Source organism: Polistes fuscatus, unplaced genomic scaffold, assembly GCF_010416935.1.
Source record: "Polistes fuscatus isolate 324 unplaced genomic scaffold, CU_Pfus_HIC Scaffold1, whole genome shotgun sequence".
NCBI lineage: Eukaryota > Metazoa > Arthropoda > Insecta > Hymenoptera > Vespidae > Polistes > Polistes fuscatus.
The window spans coordinates 16,364,175-16,391,428 of NW_025112997.1; the positions used below are offsets into that span (position 1 = coordinate 16,364,175).

The window sequence follows — 27,254 nt, forward strand, 5'->3', positions numbered from 1 at the left end:
TTCTCGAAACAACAGAAAATGGATTTACACCACTTTCAAAATAAACAATCCAATTATTGCTTAACAAGATGGATGATAATTTTTAATAAAAAATTTTTAAAATCTATTAAACATATAATAACAAAATAATATATTTAATATGCTGAAAATGTTTAGTACGGCACACAACTTTGTATATTTTTTCAAATCTTCTAATTAAATTATTTTCAAATATAACATATCATGTATCTATAGAAAACAGTCGTGTATCTGTTTCGGGAGTTTCTGAATACATGTTAACACGAATAAATCATAACTTCTAATGATGTAAATCAAACGACGGTTCATACAGCCAGACTGTATGAAAAGAGGATAACTTCTTCGACCATAAATAAATTGGATTGAACTAGAGGAACTTTGCAGATCAAAGACAAACTTGATTAGAGAATAAATATAGGGCTTTTGACAGGAACAAGAATTTCACAAGGTAATCATAGACATTAAGAGAAATAATTTTGTTTGCCGTTTCTCTATCGAGAAAAAGTATTGACAAATATCTCAGACGAGAAATTTCGTTTATTTCAACGAAAACAACAAATTTTATTAACTGCGAAACATTGACATTTATTTCTGGCACGATGGAATACAACCAAGCCCCATTGTTAATTTTAATTCGAAATGGAAATAATAATTATGAAATTATTCTATGCTTCTGTTATTCTATGTGAAAGACAATGAGAAGATATGAATACACTTAAAAGTATAATTAATATGGTTGTTATTACGACCACAATTAAGTGAATTTCCAATTATTTACACACACACACATACAATATACAGTGTTTAAAGCTTATCTTCGAAATTGGAATTATATTTTGCGACACTTTAATATATAAAATTTAGGAAGATAATGGTATCGTTCGAATTCTTAAATTATTTAATTACCAAGTATCATTTAAGAAATAAAAATATTATTCGAATTAGCACGACACTATAATCGCCATTAAATTTGAAAAACTCATCAAAGAATCTACATATATAATAATAATAACAATAATAATAATAATAATTATAATAATAATGATGATAATGATGATGATGATGATAGTAACAATAATAATATATACATATATATTTAGTCTGACAGGAACAGTCACTATAGGAAACTAGGGAACTCGATCTAGCACCATTAAACCTGCACTCGAGTGCGACACATCGTTTTTGTTCTCGCATTCTTCTTTAAGGAAAGTTTCTCTTAAAATCATTCATGCTGTGAGTTTAGTAGTAGCCAATTTCATTGAACGTGAGAATGAAAGAAAAGAGAGAAGGATCTTTTTCCCGGATAAAATCTGAGATGTTCAACCATTAAGTCATTATTTCCCAATGTTTCACCATTAAGGAGAGATAATGACAACTCGTACGATTGTCCCAGCCCCATAACTTCGTTTCTACGTCAGCAAAAGACTTTAATATTCTTCCTCTTTCCGATGTTTCCATTCAAAAACATAATGATTTATTACGAACGATCGTATTCGAGAAATTGAAAGTTATAGAGGTCGTCGTATCGGTCACTAATCTCCAACGATAACTTTCACGGGATTTTGGATTCGATCCAAGAACTTTCGTTTGTTAGAAAATCAATAATTTTATCATCGAAGACACAAATACTTGATTTTTCATGGTTTCCTTCAGATTACTTTAAACGTCGTTGAATAAAATAATTCAAACTTGCGTGAGCAAAGTTACCTGTGCTCCGTTCTTTAATCCTTCCTTCTCTTTATTAGCAAGATCTCGACTATGTTCACTAGTCACCGCGATGTTAGATCGTGACGTCATGGTCACCGTAGTAGTTGAAGTTTTACTGACTAACAAGCCTCTTTCACCGTCCTCATCTTCTAACTCAAATTTTGTTTGTCCAGGAGTAACATGACGATTGGATTGGATCTTCTCAGTGTTTGCTTTATTCCTTCGTGGAAATACACTGTTCTCGATGTGTAATGTTGCGTTTACGTCTTTACCTGCCGCACAAGTGCAAGCCTTCAAGAAGCTTTTTTTAAAGTTGTCACTGAGAAAAGCGTAAAGTATCGGATTCATAGCACTGTTGCTATAGCTAAGAAATCCAGCCAATAGAAAGCTAGCAATGCTGATGCTTGATTGACATTGTTTCGGAGGTGTATAAATCAAAGCTACTTGCATCAGCCAATAGGGTAGCCAACAGAAAACGTAAACGGTGATAACAGTTAATACCAATCTGGTTACTTTGCGATGAGAACGTTTCTTTTCTTTAGATTTATTTTTCGGGCCTACAGTTTGAAGCTTCCGGATTACCAAAAAATAAAAGATCAATATAAGGATCAATGGAATGGCAAAGCCCAGAATAAAAGTATACAGAGTAAAAGCTGTTTGACCACCATGATCATCCGGCCAATAGATGTTGCAGCTATAGACATTCTTAGGTCCCTCCATCACGCTTGCATAAAGAAATACTGGTATCATAAATATTACACTTGTAGTCCAAGCAGTGCAAGAGACTACTCTGGATATACAGGGTGTACGCATTTTCGGAGAAGATATAGGATGACAAACAGCTATATAACGATCAGCGCTCATAATGAAGAGGAAGATACTACTAGTAAATTGATTTATACTCGTAGTTGTCATATATATCTTACACATTACTTTGCCAAAGATCCAACTTCTCGTACTCATAGTTGTTACAAGAAAAGGTATACCTATCAAGAAACACTCATCTGCTATCGCGAGGTTTACAATATACATATTCGTCACAGTTTGCATCTTTGAAAAACGTAATACAACGTATATAACTAAAGTATTTCCTAGTAAACCGATGATGCAAACAAACGTGTAAAGAATTTGAGTTAGCAGAGAAACGATCGGCAGATCAGCCTCACAATTCGTATCATTATCATTGTATATTTCTGTGTAATTGATAATGACGCTAGTCATATTCAACGTGTCATTCATCGTGAAAAATATTGCAAGACCTTTTTTTAAGGTCTACAAATTGTAAGAATATTTTGGAAAAATACAAAAAAACGTGTAGTCGTGTCGGTTGCTTGTCGATGACAAAAGACAACGACTTAAACGTCTATTCCTCGTTTCTTAGAAATATACAAGTATTTAACTCGATGTTATCTGTCGAGAAAAGTTTACGGTGAACTTGACATCTTCTCCTTCTTCGTCTGTATCTGTTCCTTATGATGATGTCTCATTGTACGGTACATCGAAGCGTACTTATCGTAGTCATCTTGTCCTTCAGCAACAATTCTCTTCTTCTTTCACCGAGAATATCAGTGTACTTCTTCGAGGAGAATATCTGAAACAAAGGGAAAACTTTCGTTTTACGCAATAGAAATAACCGATATCGAACTCCTACTGGATATTACTTTCTAAAGGATACTGTTCTTCTACTATCTCTGAATTTATATAGATATTCTTTAAATGTATACTAAAGAAATATATACACCGTATACAGATTTCTATGTGTAAGTATCTACTTATATATATATGTATGTGTTGATAAGTCTAGTTTAACTACAGGTTTCTTTTAAGCATACAACGTCCGTTCCAACATTCGGCTGCAACTAGTATTACAGTTTTCTTAACTCATTGTGTGTTCAAATTTGCCCCAGATTCTAGCCTAGTTTCAATTCTAAAGACGATACAAGGATTCTAGTTTATTGAAAACTGTGTTATATATGTATATTTATACATTCAAACTAACCAACATTTACAACTAATGACAGGCGGTTAATATTAAACAGCTATAAACGTAGATTCTCATTAAATAAATTATTTTTTAATCAAAATTCAAATGAATTTACGTATCATTGAATAACAATTGATATAGTAGAGAATGAAAGATTTAAAGAACACAAATACTATATTCAATATTCATCAAATAAATATCCATCCAATTGAAACTCTTTTCTCTAAATATTTTGCATAGGTGTGAAAAGCTTTAAAAGCATAAAAATTGCTGCAGGAAAATGCCAATTTTCTTTCCGAAATGAAAGTAGACGAACGAAAGGAAGAACGCAGTAAACGGTTGCAATGTGGTGCTACGATTTTTCAACAGATATATTTGCAGCAGCTCGAACGTAAAACTTTATAGTCTCTATGGTATGAGTATTCGCGTGTATACGTGTATCTGTGTATTACACGATAGCATTTCGTGTTTATGATACCCCAGAGGACTGAACGAAAAGTGCATTGTGCTGGACAAGGGATGATGCGTGTTACCCCTTTGAAAATGCAACATTTTTAGTTGTTAGAAATATAACCGAAACTTGTTTATTTTAGATATCAATTAGAAAACATTGTCTTTATATCTACTTTTTTCGTTTTATAAATCAAATCAAGCATGACTTACAAGAATAGAAATGTAAAGTTTATTAAATATTTATTGTTAAATATTTATAAACATAAAACGAAATAAATTTTATATATAGAATATTTTATGTATAAAATTTTAAGTAAATATAAGAAATAATTTTTATTTAAATTATATAAATATATTCAAAAAATTTGTTATTATTATAATACTAAGCAATTGTTGCCATAACGCAGTGTGCTAACGCGATGCTAGGCTGGTATCCATCGATACTTAGTTAAAGTAGTTCGTGGATAAGAAATAAAGTTAGTGGAAATTTTTCAAATAATATTTTACACAATATATCTGGCTATAATTATTTCCATGATTAAATATTTCTATGCGTAATTGACATAAGTATTACTTGTTATATATACTACTATTACTTGTTATTTATAAATGTATCTACGAGACACTTGAAAATTAAAATGATATTCTTAGCTTGTTCGATAATCCATAAAATAAAAAAGTTGATTTTAATAAGGAAATAAAAGTTTTCCTTTCAGGCGCTGATAACGACAGATAATATTGTTAATGAGACTCGCAATCAAATTTTTCTTACTTCAGTCCATCGAAAAGAAAACTCTTTGTGAAAAAAATACTTTAGAACAAAAATTTACAAAGTTCTTACTCTTATTTTCTTATCTTCATTTTTAAAGCAAAATGGAAGAGGAAAAAAAGAAGAGATCGGGAACATGGTAAGCTTTCTTGCGTTTCACGTGTAATATGATGTAAAGGAGGATTTTTCGAGATTATTCTTTTTTTTATTATTCCTTCTTGAGAGGTATTCTCATCAACTGAGAGAGATAGAAAGAGAAAAAACGAGAGAAAGAAAGATGAAAAGAGAGAGGAGTAAAAGATACAGTACAATAAAAGAGTGCACGAGTTCGAAACAATATAAAAGAGATTATTTTTTACTAATAATTTTTCATAACTGTAGAATGTAAAAGACGAAATGAAATATACCAGTAAAAAAAGTTACAAAAAAATATTTCACCAACTAATCACCTATTTGATGTAAATTAATTTTACATCAAATTTTATTCCTGGATTGGTCCTTTAAACTGAAATCTTATGTAATTTGTCTCTTTGTTACTTTTTTACTTTTTCAGACTTCAAAATACCAGAAAGAAATTGGAATACTTAAATACACGCAATAAATGCATCTGAATAAATACATAAGGAATCAAACGATTATACGTTGAAAGAAAGTGCAAATTAGAATAACACGAAGTTAGTTTAAAAGATTAGATTTTATTGATAATATTTAAACTTCCTACACGGTATTTTTCGAGATCGATGAAAAAGTCACGCCATTTTTTACAAGCTCTATATTTACTTTACCATGAAGTAAACTGAATTCCATTAATTAGATTCGCCATTGAGTTTTTTTAAGTGTCGTAAATAACGTGGCAAAAATCGTCACATCGAATCTTTGGTTAAATTAATAAAAGTATTCTATATTTTCGTGAAACATATTTCATGGAACAGAGAAAGAGACATTTTTTCTTAACTAAATTTATAGTAATACATATGTATTATAAAATAGATCATGAAACATTACTTGAATAACATAATCGTTAGACGTGAACATTACACTTAAGGGAATATATTAGCATGACCGAAATTTAGGATCAATTAACTAGCTCTTGACCAGTAGGATACCTTTGACGCTTGCAAAAGATAAACACGGAGACAGGTTTCCTCCCTCTGTTACATCTAAATACCCTAATGATCTTCCTAAAATTTACTCAACCGTATTAATGAATCGTCCTATCAAGGGATATCTAAAAGAACCCTTATATTCAAGCGTGTTTAATGTTTAATGATCCCATATGGATTTGGGCTTTCGTTTACGCATAAAATATCTTTGAATCATCCTATATGGCGAAATTTTGAACAAATTAAAGTAAATAAAACTAATCAAATAACGAAAGGTATACCACCATTTATGATAGTTTATAGTTTTGATTTTAGATTTATCTTTATCTCAATACATTAATACAGATTTTTATAAATAAAATTTGTTAAATCCCTTACCAATATTATTTTGTTAACTAAATCGAATAATATGTATGAATAAATATTTTTAGTTAAACATCGATGGGTACAAATAATACTTGGATAAGTTAACTGTTCGGAACACTGGATTAATGACTCAAAAGATAGACATCAGAGGTGTGAAGAGTAATAACGACAAGTACTTGAATTTATTAAATGTATTTAAGTATTCAGATTTAAACGTAATAGACAGGTAATAAAACCGATGAGGAGTATTTTAAATACACCTGCCATACTATGTTTAAATTAAAACTGGATTGAAAAAGTATTCGTTTCAACAAACATCAAAGATATTATTACATATTTCCTGATTTTCATAACTCCCTTGTTTCGTCGTTCTGCTGTTTCTGAGTATTCTCAATTTATGGAAACCTTTTGTAATCCCTTAAATCAATAAAGATCAAGCTATCTCGAGGACGAATGAACTCCTTCTTGAAAGGTCATAAAACGAAGGAATGCATATATTTTGTCTCTTAGCTTTACGATTGTGCAGATATAGACAAGAATAGATCGAGCTTGCAATCGTCGAAGATAACATCATCAAATAAGAACTAACAAAGAATATTTTTCTTATATTCGGGAGCATTTCCTAAGATAAGTATGGACGACCAGCGAAAGTCAACTCTCATCTCATGAACCTTGGAAAACAATATACATATTTCGAACCTTATGCATAAAAAAGTGAGTTAATTAATTACATTTTGCAAGCTCATCAAAGACAGTCGACTATTTCTAAATGATCTTGACTTCTATTTTAAAGTACTCGATCGCAATCAATTCAAGCAAACCATTTAGCACGAACCAATGTACATCACATACACATTTTTTACATCATCACTTGATGATAAAGTTAACTAACAATAAGTGTTCGAAGTCGAAATAAGATCCTCGGAAGCCATATCAAATAAATAAACCAACTATTTCTTGATAAACCGTTGTTTACACCCTTTATTATTCTATTGATGGAAACATGTTCCAAAGAGCACAACCATTTAGTGATGTTTAAATATTCGTGTTGTATAATAAGCTAATGTAGAAGAACAGCCGTATACGTTTTTTCAAAGTATCAAGACATTCATTCACGGACAAACATAAAACAGTTTCGGTTTCTTGATAGCATTCGAACATACGTATATCGAGACAATCTTGTAGCCTCGAAATACCAACATATACATACATACAAACAATTTCCAGAGTCAATCTCATTCTGACATGCGCATAATCTTGACTAGTCTCGAAACAACATTTGGTCGTACGTATGCATAATCTTGATTTACATTAAGGACAGCATTCGGTCGTCTGCACATACAATCCTGACTTAATCTGGCAACAGCATTTAATCGTATGAGGATGTAATTTTGACCCCTCTTTCACAAAAGCATTCAGTATTTTAAGGTATCATCATATTCTTATGCTTATCGTAATCATTCGAACGTCGATCAAGCGATAAAATTATTTATAAGAATTTTGAAATAGAGATTATGGCGTGTTGTGTGGCTAGATTAATTAATTTAAATGAGATCTAAAACTCGTTAGTTCTACTAACGAATCTACTAAAAAACCCTGAATGAAAACGCTCTCGTTGTATCATTGAACATTTTAGCCAAACACTACAGATTAACCGCTTATACTAATTGTAAGTCTCAATATGTCAATAATGAAGATGTTTGTTTTTATTATTCGTGTATGCACAAACACTAATTGACTGCATCGTACTATAAACAATTTAATGGTCTTTGGAGAAATCATTATTAAATAATATGTGAATTAAGTAGATATGCATAGAACAACATTATTTTAATATTTAAGGAACCTTATGCATGTATTAAATGAAAATAAACAAAATATAAGTTTAATTAAGCATATTATATTCCTTACGAGTTAATAATGTAAATGGAATACTTGAATGTGTATAACAATGCATAGAAAAATTTTACATTATCTACTTCTTGCACGAATCTCATATAAATTGTTAAATAACACAGGCGTATATTCAACTACACGTATACGCATAAAAGTAAAATAAAAACGATGCGAGGGTCAAAGTTCTCTGTAGAACTTCCACGATCGTTTCACCCGAACGACCTTTTCCAACTTTTATTACACCCTAGCAATCAGAAGGTCATATTTTTGGTAACATTTGAAATAAAATATCGAAGGTAATATAGTCGCGGATAGGATTGGAAAATATTGCACATGTCCAAAATCTAGTTTTCGATTTTACCTGATAGTTTGATTATATTTGTCGCGTAACCTCACTTCGTGAATAATCATAAAGATTTTTATTGAAATATTCTTGAAAATTTATTATCTCCAAAGTACTTTCATTTCTGTAAAAGAAAACATACCTTTTTATATTGAGTCCAATAAAAATAAGTTTATTGAAAGAGAATTTAATTGAATCCATATTTATTTGCAAATGTGAAAGATATAAAAATTCGATATTTTATGACGATTTTATGACTATAAAAAAAATAATATTAAAATGTAAAGCAAGAAAAATGTTTACGTAATTATAAAAAGTTATTATTTCTCCTTTATCATCTCGATATTGTATTCGATATTAAAATTCTAGCCAACTCGTATACTTCTTACAAAAAAATATGATAGATCTTGCCTAAATACATTTTCTAATCTATTTACCGAGTTTGTAATTATTTCACAATGTTGTTTAATTAATATCGTGATCATTGTCAAATCAACTTTCTACTTTGATTTATTTTTGTTGATATTAACAACATATAACAAATAAAAACCAGAAACGAAGGAAATTCTTAAAATAAGAAACAAAAATCTATTACGAAAAGATTAATTCACATCCTAACGATTGTTAAAGTTTTAAAAATTACATGAGTTAATAAAAAGTATAATTATTCTAGTTAAAGAACAAAAAAGCTTGGATAAAAATTCAAATACTTTGTCCTAGTCTAAAACTAAAAAGTATTTAACGTCAAAGAAATTCATCAGTAAAAAGTTTCCGCTCGCTTGTTCGTTATACGTTCGCTGAAAAAAGTTACTAAATAAAAGCAGGAAGAATAGTTTCGAAATTAACTAGCAACGATATTGGAAAAATCACTTTCCCGGTAATCGTTAGTAAATACGGCCGTGTTTATTTAACGCTCCCGAAAATACAAGTATTTAAATAATATATACAGATACAGTATTATAACGTACGTTAGATTTACATTGTAGATACAAATGTGAAGTGACTAGTGTCCTAGTGAGGTAACACTGCACCCTCGCGAGTAACCGCGTGTTCAAGTTCAAAATCGTTAATAACTGCAACAATTTCATTATTCGACCCACCGAAACAAGTCAACCATCTAGGGAACCAAAACAAACCTCTAACCTTGCTTATACACAAAAGAGAATAATCAAAATCGATAATAGAAACTCGTCTATAGAAAGCGAGATGGATTCGGAAGATTCGCAAAACTGGATTCCCGCTAAGTCAACCAAATTACAAAATTCAAAAAAACGCAAGATAAGTGAACTAAAAAACAACAAAAATAACTCTTCCGCGCCATTACCAACAAAATGGCTTCAAGACATATCCCTAAGCAACGCTTATGATCTGAACCCGACGAGTCAACAGAACCACAAAACACTACAGGAAAATTAGAAAAAAGAAACCAGTAAAACCACCACCAATATACATAGATGCGAAAATCATCGACCCTCTGCTCGAGTTATTGGATGAAACAGCTGGACAAAATAACTATGTAATAAAACAACTTAAAGATAACCAAGTGAAAATACAAACTACCACACCAGATACATTCAGAAATGTAATAAATGCACTAAAAACTAAAGACGCGTGATACCACACGTATCAAGAAAACTTCATCCTAAATAAAATACAGTTAAAATAACAAATGAATTAGACAAACTTGGTCACAAAGTAAGATCAATAAATAATATAACAAAATTCGCGAAACCAAACAGCCGCTCGCTACCTGTATTTTATTGTTTATCGAACTGGCTACCTGGCTAGTTTTTTCTTTTCATAGAATCGAAACAAATATTTTGCTAATTAAAATAAAAAAATTAAAATTGATGATTTTGAAGATAAACGAAGTTGTACGACCGCGTTCACCGAGTAAGTAAATTAGTTAACAATTTTCTGTTTGCCTTCGTTCCTCTTTAAAAAGGATTACCTGAGATGAGGATAAAGAAGGAGAACGTGAGAAAATAGTAAATAGAAAAAGTGAAAAGACATAAAAAAGGAAAAGAAGAAACCTGGCTAGAGAAATTAATTACCCCCCTCTCTCTCTCTTTCTTTAGAGATTGGCAGATACTAAAAGTGGAAACTCGATCTCGTGAAGGTAAGAAAAGAAAGGAATGGTTTACTGAGACTGTGAAACAGAAACGGGCAAATAATACATTTTTGCTTTTATCTCAAAAAAAAAAGCGATGGCGACGCCGTGTAAGCAGAATCAACGGCACGGTCTGTCTATAAAATTAAATTCTTTTCACCTTTTTCTCTCTCTCTCCCCTCTTTCTCCATTGGTCTCTATATTTCTCGTTTTACGTTATCTAAAAATCAGGATAACATGTTCGTGAAAAAAACAAATATTATAATATTTTTTCTAACATAGAGAAAAAGTTGTAGGAAAAAAAAAAATGACTAGGGCTCATTAAAAAATGATACATGTCGATCTAAACCAAATCGCGCAACGTCAATCAATGTAAACAGCACGAGGGTCGTGCGTCGAGATAGGGATTCGATTCTGGCGAAATAAAAGAGAATTAATGACTTTCTCTCCCCTAGGATTGCGTAAGTTTGCCAATGCATTGGTAACCAATATAGAATAAAGAGAAAGAGAGATATAAAGAGAGAAAAAGTTAGTGAGGTGTGAGAGGATAAGAGAAAGAGAGGTTGGAGGAGGGTAATGGGGTGAGGGGAAAAGGGGGAGAATGACGATAGAACAGACAGAGAAGAATACGATGATAGTATATAGGTGGAAAGAAACATAAAGAAAAAGAAAAAGAGAGAGAGAGTAGTGTCGATGAGTTAGTATTGAAGTAACCTAGAGCGAATATAAAAGCGAATAGATGGGCTCTTGTATAACTGGGAACTCTTCGACGTTCATCTAACACGTGAACTTGCCAGGGATGCTCGACGAATCGATAGTTCGACGAATTATACTCTGGATACTCACGAAAGAGAAGAACGAAAGGGGATGAGAAGATGGAACAATTTGATGAAAGTAGCAACGAGTTTGTCTTTATTAATACGTTTTTTCATTGCTGATTATTCTCCTTCAAGAATTATCGTTACTACACGCTGACTGAGCTTCAATAGTTCTCTTAATTAATTTTGCTGAAAGAAATAAAAAAAGAGACAGACGTGTGTATGTACATTCTCTATTTTAATTCTGCTCTATTTTTTTTCTCTAAATTTCCAGGAATTTCCGCGAAGGTACGTGTTCCAATAATAAGTAATCCAGCTGATTGTGAATATATCGTATATCCTATAGTTTTAAATTGGACCGAGATTAATAATACTTCGATCTAGCAAAAATATATTCACAATGGTATACGAAAGCGTGTACGTTCTTGTTCAATCATTTCCCTTTTAACTTATACGCAATGTTCGTAGATTAATTGTGAATTTTTTTCACCGTTGAAAAAATACAAATAAAGTTTTATGATTTTTGTATCGTCCGATAATTCTTTATATCTGCCAGTTCAATTATCTTCTTATTTTTGCTCAGCATATAGAATATCTCTTCACAAATATTTCCCGATGAAACTTTCGAATAATTGCTAACTCAGCTCTAAGAAAAAATCAATAGCGCGTCGTCCTAACTTATTTCTTTGAACGCATCCGGAAAATAAACACGTAATAAAAAAGAAAGAAATTGAAGAAACTTTTATGTTTGTATGCGAAGATAAAATCTGCGTTTAAATTCTTACGTGTATTCTAATATATATATCTTATATTATTTATTATATTCTATATATATATATATATTATTTATTATATTTCTATAATTATATGAATACACACAAATATCTACATGCAATTAATAAATAATATAATAAATAGGTGTTTGTATATCTCTATATATATAGATAAATTTACATATGTAGATATTTTAGTTTTACAATTAGTATATTATTATATATTTATATTCTTTTTATGTTAATTAACAAAAATAAAAAAATTTAATTCATTTCCATCATGTTGCACGAACTTCTATACAAGAATTTCAATAATTAAAATATTTTAGAACGAATTTATTACATCTAATATAATAGAATAGAAATAAAGGGGTAAAAAGTTATACAAAAAAAGAGAGAAACAGGAAAGTTGTAGAATGTTAAACGAATTACACATGTATGCGTATTAAAGCATACACATTCGTGTAGATACGATTACAAACATTTTAATAATAAAATAATATCGTGCATTCTTTTAGAAATGTGGATCAAAAAGAAAGATTGATCGAAATTTCATAATAATGATTAATGGAATACTAAAAATTCGCTTGATAGCACAATCCAAATAACTAAAGCGAGATTTATGCCAATGTTTTCTCATCTTACATTTCAACTTATCCTCTCAGTTTATTTTTCGATGATATTTTGCCTTTTTCAAAACGCGATAGCAATGTTTTTCAATAACGCTCCACAGTTTCATTATTTATTCATTTACTTCTTATTTTCAACCAGAGACTACATCATATTTCATTGATAAAACCGTAAGAAAGGTTCTTTTTCTATTAATGTAAGTGAAATAAATATACAAATGAAATATTTCTTTTAAGAAATATTTTAAAGGATACATAAAGATTAGGATTAAAAATGTTGCATTATAAAATCGATCGTTCGAAAATCTGTCCTCCCTTTTCTTAACATGTCCAGTTGAGCTGACAAACGAGGGTCGAAGCAAAAAAGAGAATCTAGGAATCTATCATCCCCAACGGGGCTCGTTCTATCTCCGAAACCTCTTCTTCGAGATGGACCTCTTCTAAGTCTTGCTCCTCCTCCTCCTCAAGCTCTTCCACCTCCTCTTCCTCTTTCACCTCCTTCACCTTCTCCTCCAGCTCCTCTTTCTTCGTCGATCGATCTATACTCCTTTTATCGGTGTAGCGACCTTCGAAAGCACTTTTTACGCTCGAACGTGTCGCCAAGATTTATGCGAGAGTACTTTAAGACGCCTCGTAAACGAGACGATGAATCTCGGTCGAGAGATGATTTTACGTAGCATATTGTATATATCTACGTAAATATAAAAATGCATACGTTAACGAAACACAGTATTTATTTAGTCGATCAAATTCATTTGTTCGAGCATAATTAACAAGTTTAAATGGAATATATGTATTCCTACGAGCAAAGTTATCGTTAAATGCATTATTAAAACAATGAACGATAATAAGCGTTCGCGTTACGCCCTATATTAACATTTATTTTCATTATTCTGGTCTAAAATATTTTTCACACTTTGCTTGATAAATTATTTCAAGTAATTACTGCTAACAATGAATAATGTGTTATAGTGTTTTCCTAAAAGATATATTATGAAATTAATATACTTAATAGAAATGTATTTATCGTAAGCTACAAGTTTCGCGAATAACTTTATAAATATGCTGGATTTTCCATCACTTTATTTTCAACAACGTTTTTTCTTTAAAGTCGAAGGTTAAAAGATACCCAAGATACTTCGTTTATTTTGATAATTACCTCTCGCTATTAATAAATGTTCACAGTTGCGAGTACAATTCGAATTTGATCGTTCGAACAAAATATTTATTTAATCTTTGTGTGGTAAATAACACAGGAAAAACATGGTATTACATGATGGAATATTTTGATTCAACGGAAAACGACTTAATAACGATGCATTTCTTTCGTTTTATTTCTCTACCATCTATTTTCTCTTTTAGTCCGTTTTAATTTACGCTATGTTGATTACGTGTCGAAGATCAGTGCATTTCTACGCTTCTTTAAATATAAAATAAAAATCAAAAATGAAATACGAAAAATACAAAAATAATCAAACGATTATTATATGATCTCTTTCATGCGAAACTCTTCTATGGATACACTGAATTTCGCGGAATTATAAATAATTGTGTCATAAATAAAAAAATTAATAACAATAAAACGTCGCAATATTTTATAGTAATATTACAACAATACGGTAACAAATTTTATTATAAATGAAACTTATTAAAACATATAAAAAAAATGTATTTTTAATGAGCTCAAATAATAAGTACTTATAACGACATTTATTTATGGATATATAAACATAATATTGAAACATTAAAAAATAATTTATTAATACTTTGATCGAATCTCTCTCTCTCGCCTAAATTTAATTTAATTTTTGTTTCCTTTAACTTTTTCGACACAAATTATTTATTATTACATTATGACACATATAAGTAGTTATATAACTACGAACGATGATGAACAATTATATCGAACTACTGTTTGTACGACAGAGAGAACGATTCTCTAATAAATATCCGTTCTACCTCTTCAGGAAAGTCTCGTGTTTTCCTATATCATACGATCGCAGCATCGCTCTGGTTACGTCGTCGACAATACATAAACCCATTTGTTCACCTGTGTCGGCTTGAAACGATATACGAAATGCCAACGTGATTATATTGTTAATTATTATTAGTAAAATTAATTATCGATTGTCGATTGAAAGATAACCATTAAATATCATCTGCTTTCTAACGTATCTTACAATATTACTATAATCTTTCTTTTATATAATAATTAACGAGTGTATAACTAAAGTCTAATTATTTGCCAAAAATTTATCAAATTTTTACTACAAATTTATTCTTAACCGCAAAGCTGCAAAATGAATCCTACAGTTGCTTTACCAAAATTTAAAAATTATACATTTCATTTTGAAAGATATTTTGAGTGACAACATCGTGGCAATATCGACTTATAGTTTTTTAATAACACTGTAACTAAAGATTCATATCTTGAAATGATAAACAAAATATAGTTATTTTATGAATAAACCAATGTTGATTTTTTTTATTATTTTCTTTTACTCGGTAAAGAGACTTTTTTGGGATATCCTGTATTATTGAAAGATAATATGACACATTTATCATAATTTACCATTATACGGATATATACGAAAAGTACGATAAATTTTAATTAAACATACTAGCCCGTGTTTACTTGCAAAATTGTCTTCTTAATTCACAATAAATACGCAACATAAATTAGATCACTTTAATTTTCCATTTTATCAACCTCCAATTATGCTTTTATTTCTAAAAAAAAGAAAATTCATTATAATTAACACGAGATTTGCAAAAGAACGTAGTACATTTTATTTTTTTTGGTCAATAAAAAAAATTTTTTAACAAGAAAAAGTTCATAATTTCTAAATAAAACAATAAGAAATAACTAACTCGTTGTAAAGTATTACAAAAATTGCAAAATCAATGTTTATTGTTCGGAGCACGAATTACATAATTGTGACAGTATATTTTAATGAGCAGTTTCGACAAGAGAATGTAATGTCGAAAGTTTGAAAACGGCAGGATTGTGTTTTATTGCAAACTTTTAATGTCGTAAACATACACACATACACACATACATATAAACTGAAATATAAAGATTTCTATCAGCGAAAATACAATAAAGAAAATTTTATTTTGTAAGGGAAAGACGATAAATCTAACATTACGATTCTAAATTAGAATAATCTAGAAAGTCGTTAAAATATAAAGATTGCTGGAACAAGTATCGACCTGATCATAAAATACGAAAACGCTTATCCATTGAATCAAGTGGTGGAAAGAATAATCTATAAAAGAAGTATAAGAGAGATTATATATTAAAATTCAATCAAAAACGAAGATAAAAAGAGTAAAAGAAAAAGTATAATAAAGATACACAAAAGAAAGAAAGAACACATTCTATAGCTTATGATAATAACGAAAAACGAGAATTATTATATATATTGGCTAAATAAAAAATCGTTGAAAATTTTATTGCGTGCTTAAAATCGTTAACTTCACACGTTTATTAACAAGAAAAAGTACTTAGAATTAATTAACCGTCGGGGAGAATTTCACTTAAGTATACTCTGATTACTGTTTAGGTATACACATATTTCTACACATACATACAAATATCTATCTTTGTATCTTGCATATGCGTATGTGAACGTGTCATGTAGGCGTGACCGAGATCATAAGCATAATTCCTTTAGCGAACTAGTTCACAGAGATCATTAGTCATGACTTTCAGTAGGTCGATGTATCATGGAGAACCTTCAGTGTCTAGTTTTATTGCTTTTAACAAGATATACCATCGATCGTGAACACGTTTACTACTCACTGATCAACGTGAATGGTCAACTTGAAACTATCAAATCCTTTCTTGTTATTATTTGACAATATCGTTCATAGAAATAGCTGTAAAATACTTCAAGCTACACGAAGTTTACTCGTAAATTTTATCATGGTATACCCTAAAAATTTACACTCGATAATTTAAAAGAGAAATTCATTAAATTAAATTCATATGAAACTGTCCGAATATTTCGTTATATTAAGCTCGTATAGTTGAGTTTTATACGATCGTTCCAAATGTTATGGCCATAGTGAAAATTGAAACACTCGAGAAATCTTCTCTTTTGATTATCTACACGAAAAATATATGAAGTATCTATAATATGTATATGCATGTATATGCATATGAGTGTCTATTTTAGTGAAACAGAAAAATATTTAATATAAAACTGTAAGTAACGAAAGAGAGAAAAACAATTCCCGTGCGTTCGGTATTAAGAACAACGTTAATCTTGTTTCGTAAATTTGCAGCAATGAAAATAACTTTTCTTACAATGATATCTTACTCGAAGCAGCTCGAGGTTCCAGGAATAAGTGCTTTTAATTAAAAGCAATATTAACCAACTTTGTCCACGTCGAGAGTATCATAAACAATAGTTCATGGCAATCCTTGCGTTTAGTTTAACGGACAAATTTGATTATATTATTCCCGTTTTATGTATATCTACTATTATATATAACATTGAATTCATTATATTTAATAGGTTTTATAATAAATACTTATTACTAATTGTTAAACTTATATTTTCTAATACATAGATAAATTTCTTTTGAAAATAAACAATATTTTTCTAGATGCAACAAAAATCTACTCGATCTTGATCGGTCGCAGCAACAACTGCAATTACGTTGCTGATTCGTTCCAGAAACGATCGCTTTAATTGATTTCTCTGCCCACCTTTCTCTTTCCTCTCTCCCTCCTCTTTCTTCCTTCCTCTCATTGCTCTTTTTTCCCAACGGCGTTGTAACACTGCAGGAGGTACTATATTGCTAATAATGTATAATCGATGTATCGATTTGTATATACATTGACAAGCTATCACTAGAAGGTCACCGGACAAACGGTGTCGATATATTTCTGTTTCCGAGTTTGACAAATTATCAATTCAGCATTACTATTCGAATAAGACTAGGATATTTCTGATATTATAGGAATCATTATGGAATAAATGCATTGCTTTAATACTTTCTAATTTCTCAGGAGATATTACTACTCTGATAATGTACTGATCTTACTTAATTTTTTCAATGATTTCATCGACTTTTCCAATAATTGGTTTACCAGAGCGAAGTGTGCATCTTTGACAGAAAAATTCCCAAATTAAAAATGCTCGAACTAGCTTTGTGCCACAAGTATTGATATCATTCCATAAATATTACGAATTTTTTTTAGAAGCCCGAGTAACATTCTTCCCGTTTTTCTAATCAACTTTTAAAATGTATCGAATTTCTTTTTTTTTTATTTTTACTCGTTTTCGTGATATAATAACTTTTGATTGAATAAACAAATATCATAACTTTTTTTTAAATTACTCTATGATATGTCACTTTTGAAATACAAGCAAATATTGCCAAATCCGACTAATATTTGTTACCAAAGTTATAAGATCCTAGGGCCATCAACAAGAGAAAAAAGAAGAAACTTTTCTTCCAATCCCATATATAAAATAATATTATAATATAGAATAGGCAATGAAAAAGGAGAAGAAGCAGAAGTTGCGATTTACGTTGGAAAGAGTTCGGAAATCTACGACATCTAATTACGAACTGTACAGAAATTGAAAATGATATTATTTTAAGGGAAATAGAAAGCGGACGGAACGAAAGAAAAATTATAAATTGATTACAAAAGTTGCAAGATAAAAAAGAAGAAAAACAAAAAGGAGATAGCAAATATGCAATAAAAAATCCGAGGCCAAAGAAATTGCAATGATTAGGATAGAGTATAATATACTTATATTACTTACATAAAAGATATTTAAAAAAATGTTTATTAGCGTGTGAGTGAATAGAAAAAATAAATTAATAAGATAGCTTTAAGTTCTTGTTAAAAAATTTTAAATCAAGTCCTATTCGTGGTTATGAAACTAAATAAAAATATAAAATAATTTTTACATATAATAAATATAATATATTATATTTGTATTTATTATATAAATAAATATTATCATATTTATTTGTTTATAATATCATTATTTATTTATTTATAATACTATTGATTTGCGAATACATTTACTATCAAAATTTCGATTAATTATTATTGCGTTCCATTCTAGGTCATTCTTCCTCTTCTATTACCACCATCATTACTAAAAGCACTATCATGTTACTATTACCATTATCGTTATCGCTATCATATTATTATTATCATATTATTATGAATATTTTTATTATCATTATTATCGTTATTATTAAAACCATAGTACAGATATATACTATCATAAGATTGTTTAACCTAAACATTTGTTTCCCATCACAAAATTCCCATCCCATATCTCTACCCACACATTTTCACTTCCTACAGGCCTTCTTTTTAACTTCCACTAACTTACAAAATAAACTTTACCATTTCCTTAGTTTTCCTCTTTCCAAAAACTTTTAAAAGAAACATTTCGGCTTTCGACCTAATTACACAATTTCAAGCAATATTCTAAAATATTCAAAATCTCGTCAATTAAAATATTAAATAAAAATTCAAGTAAAAAATATTTATTCTTTTTTACTCACAGTCAGAGATAAATTCATATTGCGTGATTTATTTTTGTTCTTTTTCTTCTTATTTTTTTTAATTATTAATAATAAATATTAATTTTATAATAACACATATCGAAGAAAACTCAGCGAGCGATTACAAGATAAAAGCAAAATATATATAAAAAAAATATTAAATCAAAATATTATATTTATATAAGAGTAATCATTAACAACGTTAATTAAGAAACAAAAAAAGCGTGACATATCGAATATAATATAATAATCGATAATTCAACTAGCGAATATGTTTTTGGGAACATCCCACTCGAGTTATTGAGATCATTCGTTGACCTTTCTGTGTCATCTAGGGTGGCCACCCTTTTTGAAATCAAAATTGTTTTTATCCACAAAAACCACGAGTCATGAATAAAACTATTTCGTTTCTAATCATTGGATATCTACCTATATATATGCATATATTACATAATATTATACATAAATAGTAATTCGTTATTAATTTTTTCATCTCGATAAAAAGTAGTCTAAAATTACTGCAAATAAACTGCAAAAAATATTACGACAAATAAACGACTCAAGGAAATAGAAAAACAAAAAGATGTGAGAAGAAGGTAAGTTATATTACTTTTTCTTTCTCTCTTTTCTTATCTCTGTTGGAATATCATATTATACATTAAAATAAAGAAAGAATATTTGCTCTTTCACAAAAAAGCCAATTATTGCTTGTCAGGAATTATTGAACGAGAAATGATAACGATTCAGTAATTACGGCAACGAAGATTTCTCATTACGTGACTGCGAAATGAATTTATAAATGAATCTCTTTAAGTCACAATGAATATACGGATATTTGTCAGAAATTCCATTTAATTTAATTACTTTATAGGAAATCATTCTTTTTTCTGATAATAGGAATAACAAGATTTTTGATGGTTTTTAATAAATCAAATAAATGAGCAAGATTTGTTTATTGCTTGCTATTTTTCAATTAATTTTTCATTACTATCTTCGTTTACCTAAAATTTTATATTACAAATTTCTATATCTAGAACCGTTTCCATCTTCAGACATTAAAAGTACACGAAAGAAAATTCCGTATTCGTATAATATTATTTTATATTTTTCGTAAAATAATTTTAAATCAGATAATCTAATTTAATTCTATTATCGCGCGTATAAAATATAAAAACACAAATGAGATGTTTCTGCAAATTTAAAAGTCCTATACATATTGTTCCTTTTTTCTCCCATTCAATTAACCTATTCAACGAATAATAAAATTATAAAAAACTTTAGTATTCATACACACACACACATAGTAGTAACGTATTTCTACATTCCATTTATGTAACGAGAACTAAAATATCAAAAATGGATACACGTGGGTTCTCTTCGTTATCAACAATGACCCGGTTAAAGGTACAATAGCATACACAGTGGCTTTGTAAACTGAAACTTTTTTACCGCTTAAAAAATTTATCAAGATACAGGAACCAATATCGTCGTCGGTCTGTCGTATAAGTTTAAACTAAAGTTTACACGGACGAATATAATAGAAAATAATAAGTTACTGGGAGAACAAACGTCACGTATATCCTGCAGTACTTTCTGAAATACCTGAAAGCTTGACAGGTATCGTGTTTCATCTAATTGTAAGTTAAAATATTTCCTCCACATTTTACTATTAACCTTTATTATCTCTGTCTATGTCGCTTTTATCCAGTTCCAGTATGATATGACTAGTTTAAAACATCAAAAATTGTTAATCATATTACCGAGTATTTGTATATTTAATTGTAAGTTATTCGATATAATATTATTTCCAAATAATTAACACTAGATTTACGGATATTTTGTTCATTATTTTTCTAATGACTTACAAACATTGTTTGAATGGAGGATTGAGTAAAGGGGAGGAATTAATATTTACGTATATTTAATTAAGTAACTAAAAACCAACATATGTTTTTAAAAAATAATATTTAAGTTATATATATATATACGGTAAACAAATTTTTGTAATGAGTCAAATTGGCTCAGTCCGTAAATCTAGTGTTAAACATGACATTTAACATCATTATTAACGATCACTCAAATATTTACACGTGAAATAATAACGTAATCAAAATAAATAATTAACCAGTTAGTTATGGCGACCTCTTTAAAAAGCGTGTACTTAAATTGTATTGTGTAAGTATACTCGTCAAATAAATAATATGTGTAACTTTTATAATATTGAATTAAGTTGCAATCAAATGACAATTTTATTTTTTTATTCAATTAAATTTATTACAAACGTTTATTTATTCACATCATTTAAACAAATAGTTTGCATATGAAAGAACAAAAAATCAATTACTAAAAAAAATGGTTAGTTAATAATTTAATCTGCTGTTGTTGAATGATACTTCTAAAAACAAGGTACATTAAATAAAGGCTCCTTTGAAAGCCAAACACCAATATCTTCATTCTTTTCGAATATTATTTTTATAACGATGTAAACATTTTCGTGTAATATTTGAAAATGTGCTTTTTGAAAATGTGCTTGATAAAGTAGACAATATTTTCTTAATTAGACTTAATTAGTATATTATATGTATTTTTGTTCGTTTTATTTCATCTTGGTCTTCAAATATTTTAAACATCTTCAAATTTACGAATATAATTTAGTTGTCACTAAAATTGCAATTGCAAAAATTTGCAATTGCAAATTTAATTTTAATTGCAAAATAAAATTAAAATTGCAAAAATATATATAAAAATTTCTCTAAGACGAGTATACTCGTTAATCGTAACTAATTAGTTAAAATAAAAATAATATAATCAAAATTTTATGATTGTGTGCGATATTAAAAAAGAAAGAAAAAATTATAATATATGTATAATTAATGTAAATTAAAAGATAAATATTATATTACTATAGATAATCACAGTTGATGCATCAAACGTGCGTCAATAAAATACAAGTCAAACAAATCTAAAAAGGTAAAATAACAAAAAAATTGGTACAAAGAACGAAAAATATCGCTTTCTGTATAGTTAGATTGGATACCTAACCTATACAATCACAAAGTTACAAGAGAATATACTATACAAAGAGAGATTGAAGGCTTTGAATTCTCTCTTCGTTTCAAGTCTCCACAATTGTTCCGTTACCACGGAGATATTTGCCTTTAAAATGCACTTTATTCGATCACCCACAGCGTTCATTCACGTATCAAATATATTCGAACTATTCGAACTTGTATTTTTTTCTGGAAAATATCGAAGACAATCGCAATATGTATTTTCTGCTTTTTCCTTCTGTTTTAAACTCGCACGTATACGTATGAACGAATGAAAGATCGATTGATCTATTTCTATTATCACGATCTCATTTTACGTTGAGTTTTCAGAAAATTTATGTAGGTCACTGCTCCTAACTATTCTAAGAATAAACATACATTGACAATCGAAACCAACAAATGCGTTATTTCCTGATCGATAAATTAAATTGAATGAATATTAAAATTTAACTTATTTTGAATTTTAAATTGAGTTTTTATACATTTTACATCGAGGAGAATAGTAATGTATTATATTATTTAAATAAAGTCAACTTTCTGACATCGTACGACCTCGAAATTAATCTCGTTAATCGAACTATCCGATTAAAAGGATGATAATCAATTATCTAAAAAAGATCACGTAGATAAAGTGATATAGTTTCATCTTCGTATACAAAAGAAATAAAAACAAGTATTAAAGAGAGAGTGTAATTTAATTAAACTTCCGTATACCTTGTTGATAGATAATCAATAGATAGCGTAGTTTTAATCGATTAAATGATGCTATAATACGTAAAAAAATGATGTTACTGACATACAAAAATATTTTTCTACCTCTCATAAGGCTATTTTAAAACAAATAAACTTGAAATTCTAACAGAAAGTATTGGCTTCGTTATCGTCTAAGAATATAACAAAGAATAAAAATAAAAACGAAACGATAATAATCTTTCGAACAGAAAGTTTGAAAATTCCAATTCCTTAATTAATAAATAAGCAAAAGTAAGAAACTAAAACACTTTTAGTTCAATAATATCCAAAAAATAAATGAAAAGAAATAAAATATAATAATAATAATAATCGTTAATTAATTCATAATTTTTTTTTAAAATAAAAGTAAGAGAGAAAGAAAATTAATAAACATATCAAACCAATTATTGTTCAGTGTTTCAATAAATATAATATTATATTTCATGAAAAACTTAAATGTTGAGAAGTTCAAAGAAAACTGCTGTTGGTGCAAAAAATGAAAACCTTGGTCCAGAGAGATCACACAGATGCCAGAACATCCTTCGAACATACGCGAGGGCGTACGAATACCTGGAAGCTTTCCCACGTTGTGAGAGAACAGTGGAGTGTGTAATCCATTACCTGCCGGTAGCATCGTTGAACGAGACACTAGGTTCAAGCTTCGAGCTTCGAGAAAGACTGGGATGCAATAAAGCACCGCGATTCGTGGGCGTGTCGCTGCAAACATTATTTTCTCGATGACGTGAAATTAGGTTCAACCTTTCGTCCAAATTTGATTCTAATAAAATAAATAATACAAAAATGGATACCAATCAAGAAAAATAATCGATCAAAATGAATTCATCAAAAGTCATGTAATGGAACTTTTTTTTAATTACTTTGTTTCCCCTCTCCCTCCATTCTTTTATCAATATACTTAATTGTATAGATGACTACACGAGAGAAAAAACAATATTGCAAAGTACAAAATTTTACAATGTAAATTATGGTTACATTAGTCGTAAGATATACTCTAGGTTATTTTTTTTAAATTTTAATATATTCACATATGTATATCTAATTAGTTTACTCATATACGTTTGTAACTTTTTAAGTTCGTCATATAAATTACACAATTTTGGATTGACAATGTCATTAAGTTGAAATGTTAGCCAATTTTCTATGTGTGTGTTTTATTATCTCGTAAAAAAACTTTCCATTGGAATATCGTTTTTCCGAATTTTCTTTTCAATCCTAAAAAAAGATAAAAAGTATCATCTTATCTCTCTCGTAAAAAAGATAAAATATATTATACATCTAAACTTTAAACATATTGAACGACATTTTTTCATAATATCAGATATTCATAGATACATGAAAAATATGATGTGTCTTTTCAAATATTTGTTATAATTATAATAAGTTAAAAGGCCCGACTATGAAACGGGTTTTGTAGATACTTTCAATACTTCAAGTAATTAAAAATAATTTAGATTATAAATTCTTTTTATTTTTTTTTTTAATAAATAATTTGATGCCTTTTAGAGTAAAAAATCGCTTTATAAGTTTAATCTTAATCTAAAAAATTTTTGATGATTGTACTTACGACACTAATCGTAACAAATAAATTAATCGTCATTAAAATCTTTATATAAATCTCACATGAAAATATAACTAGTACAGTTTATGAATTGTCATTTTCATCTATAAAACTAGATCAATGCTCTATATTTAGATTTTATTTCTTCATTAACATAGATTCTACACATCATATTTGTCATGAAAAAAATTTAATTTAACTTTATATTGGTTATCATTAATTCTTAAGTATCAAATTATCTTGCAAATTATAATTCTGTGTGTAATAATTTGCACTTTTTATTTGTTGAAAACCTATACGAGCGACTTGAATTTTAATTTAAACGTAGTCTTAATTATAATTAATTTAAATTTTTCTCATAATTTACTGCAAACCAAAGATAAAACTTATAATATCAATTTCCATCATATATATATATAAAAAAAAAGAAAAAGTATATATAAAAGGGATATCGTCGTTGTACGTGTTGCTGAATAAAATAACGAACTGTAAAAGACCATGATCGCGAAACAGTACAAAAGTTTCGTTCTAGTTTTTCCCTTTAAATAGTTCGAGAACAAATTATATAAAATTCTCTTTTCAAATTATAAATGCAAAAAAAACAATATGAAAAAAAACAACGGAGCAATTGAAAATGCAAAACTCGATTTACAAAGTAACAAACAAATTGACCAAAATAACAACGCATTTGCATAGCTCAACTATACCGGATACGAGAAAAGCGTCGTTCTAATTTGAATAACTAAATTCGTAAGAACATATACGTAAAACTTTCTCACGCATATACGCATTTAAGTATGTAAGTAAATACGTAAGATGTTGAAATTCGTCAAAAATATCTTTTAAACACCTCATCGGCCAATCCGAGGTTTCGTATGAACTCTGACGAACTCTTAAGACCTCAAGATAAATATAACTTCTCAACTTGCAACTTTACGGGATTTTTTAACAAGCAGTTGAATCCTATTGCGTTTCGTAACTCGTTCATCCCTTTATTTATTTTCATCGTAAATCCTTCGAATTCATTATCGAACGTCGTAAAGTAATGTTTTAAATGTCCCTTTTTTACTCAATCTCTCTCTCTCTCTCTCTCTCTCTCTCTCTTTTTTCCTCTCTCTTTTTCTGTTTTTCTCTGTACAGTCATCATCGATAATTAATTTCAGACACATAAAGCGAAGTCCGACGTTATCGAGGTCGTTTCTATTTTATACCAATAATACCACTGACGAAATGTTTGCTTGAGCGGATTACGATATTCAATTTGTAATATCGTGTCAGCTCGTTGGTATTAATATTAGGGTTGTCGAGTGTTTTTCACCCTACTAGACGATTCATACTTAACGAGATTCGTCTAACTTTTTATAATACTCACAACTTATTTTCATCCGAGTCGTTCCTAATCGTTAAATTTTAAAAACTACACTTACGGTTGATCAACTAATTTCATTTTATTCTTTCTATAGATTTTCATGCGAAACGATATTCACATTAATATAAAAAGAAATGATTATAATTCATATGTAATCTCGTAAGAAAAAATTCGAGTAATTTCTATTTGTTGCTGATGTTGTTTCGAATGAATAGAGATCTATCTCCCAAATTGTCTATAAGAAGGTAATTGCATTAGATAAGGATATGAAAATAGAAAAAACTTGATTATTTACTCTCTTTCCTTAGTTCAAGAAAAATTCATTCGACTATTATATAGATTACATTTATTTCTTTCGTATAGATAAATAAATAACCTTGAAATAAGTTGTTTAATTAAAAAGAATGTTAAGAAATTTTATACGTTCAGAATAAGCACATAATGATAAATAAGAATTGATTCTCTGGTATATCGATTGAAGTGAGATATAATTAAATATATTTCAAATTCTTTTAGCTTCAAAAAAACAAAAGAAAAATTGAAAAATGCAATCTCGAGAAATTTGAGATAAAAATTCGTTAACTTGAAATTTTTAATTTTTAATTTAAAACGGAAGGCAAAAATATGTACACACGAATTTTGCGTTAGTTTAATGTAATTAACGTATTTAACAAATATGTGCGCAAAAGTTTTACGTTAACTTAACGAAATGAACAAATATGTACACACGGTACGTAATGTGCTAAATTTGTAGACGAAGCTAAATATAATTAAAAAACGTGAGAGAAAAAAGTAAAAAATTCCTACATGCGAATATCAACGTTCTCAATTAATTTAGATAATCGAGATTCTACCGTACAGTTATACTCATGCAATCTTAATCACTTCCTCCTTGTACTTCTTTCCTTTTAATTTTATAAACGATAAAATATGATCATTTTCGTTCGCCAAAGAAACAGAATGTGCTAAATTCTAAAAAGATTAAACCGAACGAGATGTTCAACATAAA

General features: G+C 28.9%; 1 protein-coding gene across 1 annotated transcript in view; it reads right to left on the minus strand.

Moving 5' to 3' along the window:
• Positions 1–537: 537 nt before the first annotated feature.
• LOC122516660 (somatostatin receptor type 2-like) overlaps positions 538–27,254 on the minus strand; it is a 62,638-nt gene continuing 35,921 nt past the window's right edge. The window contains exon 2 of the mRNA XM_043634644.1: positions 538–3,316. Coding sequence (XP_043490579.1) covers positions 1,702–2,964 — 1,263 coding nt within the window. The 5' untranslated portion in view covers positions 2,965–3,316 and the 3' untranslated portion in view covers positions 538–1,701. The remainder of the gene's footprint in view (positions 3,317–27,254) is intronic.